Source organism: Euwallacea similis, chromosome 7 (genome assembly GCF_039881205.1).
Source record: "Euwallacea similis isolate ESF13 chromosome 7, ESF131.1, whole genome shotgun sequence".
Taxonomy (NCBI): Eukaryota; Metazoa; Arthropoda; class Insecta; order Coleoptera; family Curculionidae; genus Euwallacea; species Euwallacea similis.
The window spans coordinates 310367-324370 of NC_089615.1; the positions used below are offsets into that span (position 1 = coordinate 310367).

A 14004-nucleotide genomic window follows, 5' to 3' on the forward strand; every position below is an offset into this window, starting at 1 on the left:
TTAGAAACACAATTTCTTTGTCTGATATAGCTAAATCATCAAAATGTAATTAAATAAGACCAAAGGTCTTTGTTGGGACCATTACTGAGTGGTGATCTCGCGCTCTTTCGTTCACGGTACACTCGCCACTCGGACGGTCTCTCTCTCTACCACCGTCTAGACCTTCCCGTGTTCTCCGGCGAAGTCTGGAACGTACCTTTCTAGAAGGACTGCCGAGAGACATAAAAGGTCGTCGTGACACGGCACAGGGGGAGTTTTATTCAGTAGCGTACATCGAGGCATAACATAGTAAGACAGTGAAAGAGTTCTAGTGCAGTGTAGTGTTGTTTAGTATTTAGTGTATTTTTGTATTGTAGCGTTTGTATCTATTAAAGCTTTATATTTGTGAAGCTCCCAGACTCAACATTTTGGCGCAGTCATCGAACCATGTCAACTACAATGGAACAACTGCTGCAAGCCATGGCTAACCCGCTGCAGGAAATCCGCACCGAGCGAACCTCAGGAACTCAGAGCCGCCCTACTCTGGACGTTTTGGCGAAACGTCTGGGCACCTTCACGTTCGATCCCTCTGCTGGCTCCACATTCGCGCAATGGTACCAACGTCACAAGATCACGCTGAAGGAAGCCGAGGAAGGTTTGCCGCCGAATCAACGTGTAGAACTGCTGCTACAAGCACAAGGAGAACAAGAATATCGCCAACTTTGTGGACGCGTATCGCCAAAGGAGCCCACGGAGCTCCAATATGACGAATTGGTGGAGTGTTTGAAGACTCAATTCTCAGACAACCGAACCTTGTTCAAGCGCTGCTACGACACACTCACCACAAAAGCTACCAGCCGGGACATCGATACTGTTCTAGATGAAGTCAACGTGGAGGGTGATCTATTCGAGTTCGATAAACTTAACCTAGACAAGTTTAAACTTTTATTGGTCGCACTCCGGATGAGCGATCCGTACTTCCATCCGTATCGGGCAATAATCCTCAAGGAAAGCGAGACGTCGAATCTAGCTACCGTCCGTGAACTTTGTCGTGCTCACTACGAGAAGGTCACCAATATACAGGTGGGAACTACCACAGCGGATACTCAAATCAATACCGTTCACAAAAACAAGCGACACAAGGTAAAGAGTCATAAATTTAAGTCCGGATCAAACTCAGCTTGCAAGAGCTGCGGATCATCTGAACATATCCGCACCAAGTTTCGTTCCGCAACAGTGTTTGCCACAACTGTCAACGTTCCGGATATATCGCCAAAGCCTGCATGTCGAAAAGGAAGGATATGACGGTCCAACACGTTCTCATTACTGACGTCAGGGTGACGCCAATCTCTCGCAAATTTTTCAACATCGCCCTCAATGGCACCACCGTACGGATGCAGGCTGATACAGGAGCTGACATGATTACTATCGGTATTCCCACATGGGAGAAAATCGGGAAGCCTTCTCTGGACAAGTTAGAGGGGAAAGTCCTTAGCGCCGATGGGAAGGAAATCACTGCTTATGGTACCTGCAATGTCTCTTTCACGTTCAATGGACACTCGATCACAGCTAAGACCTTGGTAATTCAGAACAATGTGTGCCTTCTAAGCGAAGCGGTGCTATCTCGACTCAACATTCTTCGCTGGACTGTGAACGCCGTTACCGTCGCACCAGATACTTCCGTCGTCGTCGAGTCTCTTCGCTCTCAATACCCTGTCCTCTTCGGATCTAGCATGGGCACATGTACCAAGACTAAGGTGAAACTCCGTCTTAAGCCCAACGCAACTCCGACTTATCGACCATTCCGACCAGTCGCATTGGCTGTTCAAGAACATCTGAATCAAGAACTAGACCGACTCACAGAAGCAGGCATCCTCACGCCCATAGAATCATCGGAATGGGCCGCACCAATCGTCGTTGCTCGCCGCGCGAACGGCAAAATCCGCCTCTGCGCTGACTTTTCAACCGGTTTGAACGAAGCACTTCTTCCAGAGGAGCACCCTATACCTTACATGGAGGAGATTATGGCCAAGTTCAGTGGAAACCGTGTTTTCAGCCAATTGGACTTCAGCGACGCTTACCATCAACTCCTACTGGACGAAGATAGTCGACCTTTAACGACGATTAACACCCATCGCGGACTCTTTATGTATAATCGCCTCGTTTTCGGCCTTAAAATTGCACCTGCGGTTTTTCAGCGACAGGCCGAAAATTGCCTATCGGGCATTGAAGGAGTCGTTGTCTACCTGGATGATATCATGATCATGGCACCGGATCGAGACGAACATGACCGTCGCTTACACCAAGTCCTGGCTCGACTTCAGGATTGGGGATTCCAACTGAATCCACAGAAGTGCAAGTTCTACGTCCCGTCCGTCAAATACCTCGGCATTGTCATCTCCGACAAGGGACTAGAAGCCGATCCTACTCGGATATCTGCCATCGCACAACTCCGGCGCCCTCAAAACCAAAAGGAGGTCCGTGTACTTTTAGGAATGGTAAACTACTACGGCAAATTTGTGGAAAGACTTCATCGGATCATAACACCCTTGGAAGAGCTACTACGAGACAACGTACCGTTTGAGTGGACCAACAAACACGAGCAAAGCTTTGTCAGCATCAGAAGTATTCTCACTGGTCCGTTGCTCCTGGCCCACTACGATCCTCGTCAACAGCTCATCGTTGCGGCAGATGCGTCCCAAACTGGGATTGGAGGGGTGCTTCTTCAGCGATACACCGATGGAAACGAGAAAGCAGTCTTCCACATGAGTAAGGCTCTGACTTCAGCACAACGCAACTACAGTCAGATTAAAAAGGAAGCCTACGCTCTGGTTACCGCAGTGAAACGGTTCCACAAGTTTGTTTGGGGCCGCCACTTTACTTTGCAAACAGACCACCGCCCTCTACTGGCTTTGTTCAACCCGTCGAACATGAAGGGCCTTAGTGACCGTACCGCTGCTCGCCTCAGGCGCTGGGCATTACGTCTAATAGGCTATGATTTTAGCATCGAATATGTCAAAACTGGTGAATTTGGCAAAGTCGACGCACTGTCTCGCCTCATTCAGGAGACTCGAAGAGATGCAAGGGACACCGAGATGGACGCGGTCATTGCAAATGTTCAAGTGGACGACGAGATGCAGCAGGTCATCACTGAAGCTACGGAATCCGCAGATACTAGACGTCTACTACAACGTGCAACCCAGCGGGATCCAACTCTCCGCAAGGTGACTCATCGACTTAAAAATGGCTGGTTGCCTTCCGATCGCAACGAAAAAGACCTGATCCCATACATACATCAAGCTGACATGCTTTCAATCATGGACCACATTCTTCTCATGGGAGATCGAGTCGTCGTCCCACAAAATTTTCGCCAATGTGTCCTTAAACGGCTCCATCAAGGTCACCCCGGAATCCGCCGGATGAAAAACTTGGCTCGACAACATTTCTACTGGCCTGGTCTGACCACGGACGTCGAACGCATGGTTAAAAATTGTCCAAAGTGTGCCGAAACAGTCGCATCACCTCGAAAGGAATCGCTTCTTTCATGGCCTGCCACTCAACGTGCCTGGGAACGTATACACATGGACTTCGCCGAGCCTACGAAAGGCAAGCAGTTCCTCGTGACCGTGGACAGCTTCTCTCACTACATGGATGCTGCATGGATCACACCAGCAACTGCTCCAGCAACAGTAAAATACTTGCGCATTTTGTTCCGGCATCTAGGAGCTCCGGAGATCATCGTCACCGATAACGGGACGCAGTTCACGTCAACAGAGTTCGCAAAACTCTGTTACGAATTCAACATCACCCATTTTCGTTCCCCTCCGAGAATGCCTCAATCTAATGGCCTAGCTGAACGGATGGTCCAGACCATGAAGAAGGCTTTGGACAACACTGAAAACTCTTTGGAGAAAGCAGCGGCAGCCTGCAACTACACACCACACACTGAGCTTGGTGGCGAATCACCTGCGCAAGTTTTCTTTGGACGCCAAATAAGAACACCACTGGATGTGTTCAAGCCCCATCCCAACTTCGATCTATCCTGGACTCAGTCCCAGCTCAAGATGAAACAACAGTTCGACTCGCATCATGGAGCTCGCCACCGTCTCTTCTCGGTGGGGGAGGAAGTGATGATCGAACTCTGGGACAAGCAACGAACTAACGGAATCATCACAAAACTTATCGGGAACACCATTGCCGAAGTCCAAGTGGGAACATCAAGGCACACGCGCCATTTCAACCAGATTTGGAAGCGTCACTCCAATCGATCTTCTTCGATCGCCATAGACATTGATGATGACTCCATGGTTCCGCCAACCACCGAGGGACCTTCGCAGCATCAAACTGCACCGGCAACCAATCCAGTTGCTGAAAAAGCGGTGAATAAGGTCCGCCCACCAGAACCATCCCCGATACCATCTGCAGCTCGTCCACGCCGACAATGTCAAACGACAATCGACTATAAGGACCTAGCTGGATATCGTCGCTATCGCCAACGACCCTCTTCTCGGTAAGGGAGGAATGTTGGGACCGTTACTGAGCGGGGATCTCGCGCTCTCTCGTTCACGGTACACTCGCCACTCGGACGGTCTCCCTCTCTACCACCGTCTAGACCTTCCCGTGTTCTCCGGCGAAGTCTGGAACGTACCTTTCTAGAAGGACTGCCGAGAAACATAAAGGGTCGTCGTGACGCGGCACAGGGGGAGTTTTATTCAGTAGCGTACATCGAGGCATAACATAGTAAGACAGTGAAAGAGTTCTAGTGCAGTGTAGTGTTGTTTAGTATTTAGTGTATTTTTGTATTGTAGCGTTTGTATCCATTAAAGCTTTATATTTGTGAAGCTCCCAGACTCAACAGTCTTAGTATTGTTTAAAGTTTAAACTACCCTTATCAATGTACTTTAATTAAGTCCATATATGTATATATGTATCATATACATATAAATAAGGGGGGTCTATACGTAGAGAGCAGAATCAGTAGAAATGTTTTCAGACACTTACACTTACACCAAAGGATCTTTGCTCCTCGCTTCCGCTCTTGTATTATCGAAAAGTTAATAAAGTGTTATATTTTTTACTCGCATATAGTTATTTAAAACCTGGCACACTACAATAATACTATCTGAAAATGATATGGGGATTAGCTGTAAATTCCTTTTAAGATAAGCGTGACAAAACGATAGAGGATTATTTATGAATTCCTTTAATATAGGCGAGAGAAAAATTGATGATGGGTCAGGTAATTGTGAGAAAAAGCCTGGAATGTGGCTTATCAATGCTCTTAAAAAAAAGAGGTGCGCTCGGGGGTGGCTAAAACATATCTATATATCGGGATGCATTCTGGCTTTGGTTCTTGAGAAGTAAAGAAGTGCCTCAAAAACTTGTATTGTTTCATTTTTCATAACCACACTTAAATCTTATATGTCAATCATTTGATAAGTTTACATGCAGAGCATATCTACCCACCTTGGTTCCCAGACCTTACACTACTGGATAACTTCTTGTTCCCACCTTTAAAAAGTAACGTTTTTAAACAACTAGTACACACAATCAAAGATCTTAAAGAACGGATTAGAGTAGAGTGTGCAAATATCACGTCAGAAGTTCTCGACGATGTCTTCAAGAATATGAAGCGTCAGATAAATTTGTGCATTGAAGAAAATAGACAACATTTTCAACAATTATTATGAATTTTTTAAATAATTAGACTTGTATTATTAAAAAATAGCCTTAATGTTTAATTGAAATCTTTAAAATTAAAAGTAAATAAAGCAACATAACCTCACTCGGTTCCTTTATCAAAAATTGATTTTAACGTCATTTGGTGGCATATGATCAAGTTACGACCTATTTTTTATCTTCTATTTCTCTTGTATAAAATTCCTCAAAAGGCTAAATATGAAATTTAAATGATTACTTGGTGTAAATACATATATGTATAGTAAACGCCAAACCAAAATTCTAGCACGTCATCAAAGTTTTATGTCACGCTGCCCTACGCTGTTGCCAGACTTCAAGTACTCCTGTATTAATTATATTACAATTGTTAAACTCTATCTATAATTACCTCTCACACAGCATTTAACGGTAACAACGATAATAACGGGTCCGTTATTATCTCGTTCCTGTTCGAAATAGTGGATTAAAGAAGCCACCATTTCTTTGCACCGACTGTTCAATTGCTTTGGCATTTTCAAAATAATTGAAAAATCCCTACTTAAAAGCTGTATGACGTATTTGTTTTGGAAAAAAAAATTTTAAATACAATTTACAAAACGAAAGCTTCTAAAGAAAGGAAAATTTAAGAGTAAAAATCGACAAAATCACCGATATTATAAGATAACCTCACAAATAATCAGAACGTAAACAAACGTGGATTTGCGATTAGCGGCAACTTTGTTGGTTTAAAATTTTTCCAGTGCTTATGTTTACCTCATTAGAATTATTGAATTTTTACCGAATGACGTCACACCAAAATTTCTGACCATATTTTATTATCTTATGTACCTATATAACCAAATTCATTGTATTTTTAATAATTAATACTTTTTACCTTCGTATGATAATGATAACTAAATAAATTTGATACACATATTTTGTATTGTTTCCGAGATAAACATAGCCAATGTGGCTATGTTATTTCGTCATAGATGACGTGCGAGACTTTGTTTGGCATTTACTATAGACGATATGCAACACGGTAAACAGATAATTTTGTTAAGTTCTTTGTAACTTTGATTTTTAAAAATAATTAAATTCCGTTTATTAGTTACAAAAATACTTTATTAGGTTGGGACAAGAGATATTTAATGACTAACTATTATGTTAAGCAAGATGACTATTTATATAAAAATATTGCTGTCTTTGCAACACGTGTTATGGTATATACCATGAGGACAATTAGTTCTTTCATTATTCAGTGAAGTGGTCATATAACTAGATCTTAGAAACAGGTATTTTAAATTTTAATTTGTTCGCTACATTGACTTCCAACTGTCAATTCAATCAGTCGTCTGAAGTCGTCCTGCTCTCTGTTATCAACCTTGTGAATTTTTTGTTGGGTAATAATTAACATGGAGAATGATACGCGTACCTAAATTGTAAAAAAGTGAAAAAAACTATTTTTTTTAATTTTCAAATAAAATGGATACACTAAGAAAAGAGTGGATTGAAATTCAACAGTTTCGTCTCCACAAAACAAAAATGAAAGTAAGAGTAAAGAGAGGCCACCGAGAATATTACACCCAACTCCAAATCATAAAAAATTAATCGCCATACTATCGGACGATGAAGATTTAGCAACAATTAGTTTTCGAGAAACCGACCTTAACAGGTTAAGGTTGGTACCAAAGGAGTTAAATTAAGCCATCGGTATCGACGATCTACATATAGTCAACAACGTGAATTTTTTGTTGGGCCTCAATCAACATGGGGAACGGTATCCATATCTCAATTGTAAAGAAGTGGAAAAAACTGTTTTTTCTTAAATTTCGAATAAAATGAATACACTAAGAGTGGATTGAAATTCAACAGTTTCGTGTAAATGTTTAAAAATGAATGTGAGAGTGAAAACGAGCCGGCGGGAATTTTATTCTAAAATTAAAATTACTAAAACATTAATAAATATAATTCCCAATGATCGAAATATGGACATTATAACTTTTCGTGAAACCGACCTCAACGGAATAATTGAGGTCTGTTTAAAAGGAATCAAATTAAATCACAAAAGACGGCGCTCTGTAACTTTATATTTTAGAAGTTACAAGCAACGAAACTCCGCATTAGAAAAAATAAGAACTCTCATAGGGTGAGTAACATTCTAACTTGATTTTAATCTTTAATATACAGTACAACTTGCTTAATACGAGTACCCAAGGGACAGGCAAATCTGCTCACTATATCGAGTCCATTGTATTTCCAATGTATAGCGTGGCCGGAATGGGTCTATGTTAACAGAAAAAATTGATTTTCCGATTAGATAGAGCAGAGTTGACGTATATGTTATAGGCTCAATTTCTAAGAAATGTTTAATAGTGAAAACCGCTTGATGATGTTTTCACTGTCAACCGAGATATAGGGCGTTTTTCAATTTTTGGCCATTTTGAAAATTACCCATAACTTTTTCATTTCAAAGAATATTTCAATTCTGTAAAGACATTCTTATGGTGTTTTTTAAGTGCAATCAAGTGGCTTACTTAGATTTTTTCTATAGTTGTTCATTTTATCAGAAATACATAAATATATATTTTTTTAAATGGAAATCATAGTTGGCTATGAACTTAAAGAAATGCCCGTGTTATAGTCCTTTTCAATGATATAAAATTGTAAGTACCTATTTTCAAAAATGGGAAAAATATTATATGTTTTTCCTTTACATCAAAGTGGGCCTAGGATTTGTGGTGATTTTTTTACTCAATTGTTTATTGTTATAATTTAATGTTATATATTAAGTCCAACAAAGTAAGTAATAGACTAAACTATTATTTAAAGCTACAATTAATAATAAAATAAACAAAAAAACAATTAAAGGTATTAAACGAATTAGAAGTCTAATTAAAAAAATAATCAGCGAAGATGATCAAACTGAACTCTTTCCTGTTGAATACACAGTAGACATCTTTTATGCACAGATTTACAACTATTTATTAATTCTACTGGTCTAATAACGGCAAAAGCTTGCCTAGTAGCCTCCTGAAATTCCTCTCTTGTGTTAATTGTTCTTCCCTTAAATAAGATCCTGCAATCTTCCCCGGAAAAAGAAATCTAAGGGAGTTAAATTACAGGATCTAGCAGGCCAAGATATGGAGCCCCTCGTACCAATCCAATATTTTCCAAATTCTTCATTTAAAAGATCGGTTGTAATCCTGGCGTTATGCAAAGGGCAACCATCTTGCTGACAGTAAATATCTTTAGAGACAGCTAAAGGTCAAGTCTTCCAAAAATGGATTAATATAAGTGCGCAAAATGTTTATATAATCATTTACATTTAAACTTCTTTGGTAAAAATGGAACCCCAAATATCTTTCTCGGAATATTCCTATCCATATATTAAATCCACACCTTACCTATTTTGTGAAACAACTACGTGTGGATTTTCATTGCACCAATGTTACGAATTATATCTTAAATATTCCAGAAGTATCTACTCTGGCTTCATCAGTCCAAATAATATCTAACAATCTACATTTTCTGTACATTTTTCAACAAGCCAATAACAAAGTCTCAGTCTTTTAGCGGCATCCCCTTCGCAGAGTTGATGAATTTTTTTAGTTCTGTAGGATTTGAGTTTGTTTTCTTAGTGTTTCTAAAGCGGTGGTTTTTAGAACATTTGTTATATCGGCCAATTTTCGAGAGGAAGTGCAAGGATGATCTAATACCTCTCCAATTACATTTAACTTCTAGATTTCCTTTTCTTGGTTTAGATTATAATGTTTTGTTCTAGACTTTTTAAAACTTCCATGACTTACTAAATTACTTTTTAACGTTTGGAAAATACTGTTGTTTAGATGACGCTATTCGAGAAATGTATTAAAATATAATTCACTAGCTGCTTGAGAAACTTCGTTTGCTAATGTACAGAGTGTCCGGAAAAAACGTGTACAAAATTTTACCACATATTCTTTGGTCAAACGTAGAACGATTTGCATTAACTTAGTTATGACCGAAATTGCTTCCTTTAACCGCTAGAGGTCCAACATTTTTTTAAAAAGAATTTTTCTTTTTTTTTGAAACCGCGTTAATCAATTTGGTTGATTTTTGGCATGCGTTAATGTGTCCCACAGTGTTACTGTTTAGGTGTGGAACGAATGTTTTAGATACTTGGAAAGTGTGATAAACATGACGTCATAAGTTGAATATTCTTCATATTTTTTGAATTAACAATTTTATAACATTGAAATATTTTTTATTTAGTAGACCAATTATATAGGAAGTTTTTCCTTGTCTTGTAAAATTTACGGTGGAGTAATGGTTAAGCTAATATTTGTATTTTTGTGTGTCTCTGCCAACAATAGTTATTAATGTAAATTGATTTAAATTCCTTACAATTTTCACAACAAGGGCATCCGAACATTATTACGTACTAAGTAAATGTTCAAAACATCTACCGTTTTGTTTAATGGATTTATTAACATTTTTTAAGAAATGGGTTTGAATATACAGGGTGGGCCACGAGTAACGCCTCGGAATTTCATGACAAAGCCAAGAGATTTTTTAACTGTTTCTTTTTTGAGGTGTACACAGACTAACTAGAGCTACATTTTAAAATTATTTTCAAAGTATACAGAGTGTCCCAAACACATGTAATTGATCAAAGTTGCATTGCACACTTCAAATAAACAAATCACTTTTAACTAAATATGACAGACTTAAACAAGATGGCTATGTAACTTAATGTCAAAATTCCATGGATATCTTGGCAATTTCATATGGCATAATCGTTTGATTGGTGTTTTTACCAAGTCCTTTAAATGAAGAAAATTATCCGCATTTTTTAATTAACACTTTATCCTTATTACTTGAAGATGTTCCCTTGATTAATAGAGCTAAATAAAATAAGGTTTTTACACGATGGGGCCCCACCGTACTTTGCTATTGCAGCAAGACGTTTTTTAAATAAAACATGTAACAAACGGATAGAACAGGGATATTCTGTGTCATGGCAACCTTGATCCCCTGATCTAAGCCCACTTGACTTTTGCATTTGGAGATATTTAAAACAACTGGTATATTCGAGGCCAATTAATAATGTGGATGAACTACAGCATCGAATAGAAAATGAGTGTCAAACAATTAGACAAAATCCGGGTTGTTCGAAAGAATAAGAGCTTCTTTTCAGCGAAGATGTGAATTCTGTGTACAAATGGCAAGTGGACATGTAGAACATCTTCTTTAAGTAAGGAAAAAAGTTAAAACTCTTTTTGATCATGTTTTTTTTGACACCCTGTATCTCGAAAACTGAATGTTTACGGAATCATGTTAATGGGAACTTTTTGTCTTAGAATGAGCCAAAGAATCATATTCTTCATTCCTGAACCCTTTTTTTAAAACACCTTGTATGTGTATTGAATAGAGAGCATATTTTGAACAATATTTTCTTGGTTTATGCAATAAAATGATAGGTAGATCTCATTTAACCTCTAATAAAATATTAACGAAAAAAATTTGCTAAGTTTTTGCTCAAAACTTTTAACATGCACCAATCGACAGGTCACATTTACAATATTCTTTTGTGTGACTACTTCGAATATCAATTGAAAAACGAAACTGAAAATTAAATACAATTCTAGGGTCTACTAAATTCTTAAAAACAACAATACAAGTTTAAAGGCGTCAAAATTTCTTTTGGTTACCAAACTTGTTCCTTATATCTGAATGTTTATATATTTATTTTTTCATATTAGGATTTTCAAATGTACTCTTTTAAACGATACCTTACCTCGTCATAAATAAACACAAATACATGTGTTTATATGGAACTTTTGAGGGGACATCATAACCGTGATCTCGTATTAAGCGAGTTCTACTGTAGTTACGTCTACTTTACAAGCACGCAAATAGTTGAAATGAAAATTGAAGGTGTGTCACTGACGTTTAGCTGTGGTTTTGTTTGCTAAATGTACTGGTTAGATACTCTTATTAATTCTTTTGAATGCAATATGTGTTTTTTACAGTTTATATTTTGTTGTGTAATGAATAATTATATTTTTTTCAGGGATGAATCCACATCTGACTCGGAATAACTAATTCCTCAAACGGATCCCAAAATTTTTAATTATATGTGGTATTGTTTTTTTAATATTTTTTAATATTTTAATGTTTTATGCATAATGTATAGAATGTAATAGAATGTCAAATTCTCCGTTTTAATATAAATCATTTTAATTATACGTAGTAGTGTTGTTGTGTAATGAATAATTATATTTTTTACAGGGATGAATCAACTTCCGACTCAGAATAATTAATTCCTCAAACAGACCTAACATTTTTTAACTATATGTGGTATTGTTTTTTTTAATACTTTTTAATGTTTTTTGTGTAATGTGTAGAATGTAATAGAATATCAGGGTGCAAATTATACGCAATAAAAAATGCAACACTATTATTAGACTTCTCAAAAGTACAAGAATAGGAATTAAAGTTAGGATAAGATACAGAGTTTTTCGTGTAACCGTAAGAGAAGAATAACGAGTCGAATGTCGAATGTTATTATTGAATTGTTGGATTGTAATTCTAGTAGTGACTCTCTGTAGAAGGGTCTCAGACCACTTACACTAGAGAGAACCGTGAACGTACCGTTAATGATATGAATTTATCAAGGAATACATTATTAAGGGTAGTTTAGAGTCGGACAGAACTTCGACCTTTAATCGAGGTTAACTACATTTGAATGGGTTTTTCGTATTAGATAAGGAGATGATGTTATTAAATAAACAAATACTCTAATTATGTTGAAACATTACCATCAAGTTCCCATAAATAATTGTTTTTAAATTTTGTAATTTGTAATTATGTAAATTTAATCGTAATTAAAATTTTTACTTGTGTAAAATTACAATCCTAAAAATTTAGTTTTTTGGATGTGAATTTTTTGGCCGAAATCGAATTTTATATTACTTAAAAAACATGATAGAATTCTGAAAATGTTGACTATTTTAACGAAAGTGCCTTAAAAACAGAGCAAAATCTTTGAGATATTTTATTATAATATAAATAAATTAGGAATAGGGAATGTCAAGGAGTAGTAGAGTTTTATACATGTAAGAAAAATATTTCCTTCTTAGGAAAAAAATTTAAAAAACACAAATTTAAGCAAGACTTCTTTATTCGACCAAGATTGGGAGTAGAATGCCCCCCCCATACAAGGTGTCGGAGTCATCTCTGCGCATTTGTTTATCTTCAAAAAATAATCGCTAAATCTTCCACATTCTTCCCACGCTTACATCCCTTAGTCATTCTCTTCACACCCCTATATGATAAACAGACCCTCTTTATCTTTTAAGGCAACGATCTACTTTAACTAGTACAAGCTTAGTCTGGGAGTGTGGTTCAGCAGAAATGCTCGCTTCGGTGAGCACGCGCGCCGGACCGCCGAAAAGGTATCGAGAGTAATTGGGAAGCTCGAAGGTATATTGCCTAGAGTCGGTGGATTGGGGTATGAGAGACGGAGGTTGATGGTGATAGCGGCATCGTCGGTTCTGCTGTACGCAGCTCCAGTCTGGAAGACGGAGATGACGTGCGGCAAGTACGTGGCCATCCTGGAGAGGGCAAATCGTTTGCTTGCGCTCCGGGTGGCCAGTGCCTATAGAACGGCACCCACAGAGGCGGTGCTGGCTTTAGCCAAGATGCCTCCGGTGCGGATTAGAGTGTTAGAGCGAAGTATGCTGAGCGAAGGTAGGAGCGAGACGAAAGAATGGGCGATGAGAGAATGGAAGAAGGACTGGGAGAAGTATGAGGGCTGGATCAAAACCTTCATACCCCGGATCCGGATCTGGTGCGAGTGCGAGTGGAGTAAGAGCGGGTATGCGCTGTCACAGATATTTACCGGGCACGGCGTGTTTGGTAAGTATCTGAAGCGCATCGGGGTGGAGAGGAGTGCGCGTTGCTGGTTCTGCGATGCGAATGAGGACACACCGGAGCATACGCTCTGGGAATGTCCAGAATGGGAGGGCTATCGAGTGGAGACCAGGGAGAGTGGACTCGACCTGGACCGAAACAAGATAGGAAACGAATTGGTGGAAAGTGTGAGGAAATGGGAAGCATTTGAGGGCCTGACGGAGAAAATCCTGAAGGCCAAGATTGCAAGGGAGAACGAGAGGAGGAAAAGTGGGGTGCGTGGCCGTGTCCGCACCTAGTCAGGAAGATCGAGGAAGCCCCGATGTAATGCCGAAAGGCGGTCCCGGGGCAGAAGAGGGGAGGTGGGTTTAGTGGGTAGGCGGGCGACGTAATGGTCGGTCGAATCCCACACTACCCGGCTGTGGACCAAGTCGGGTGTCTTAAGAAGATTCCCTCCTCCTCGCAAAAAAA

General features: G+C 39.0%; 1 protein-coding gene across 1 annotated transcript; it reads left to right on the forward strand.

The window, feature by feature from the left end:
* Positions 1 to 426: 426 nt before the first annotated feature.
* On the forward strand, positions 427 to 1284 carry LOC136410103 (uncharacterized). The gene has a single exon (XM_066392069.1). It carries the CDS (start codon positions 427 to 429, stop codon positions 1282 to 1284), a length of 858 nt encoding a protein of 285 aa, XP_066248166.1.
* Positions 1285 to 14004: the final 12720 nt, after the last annotated feature.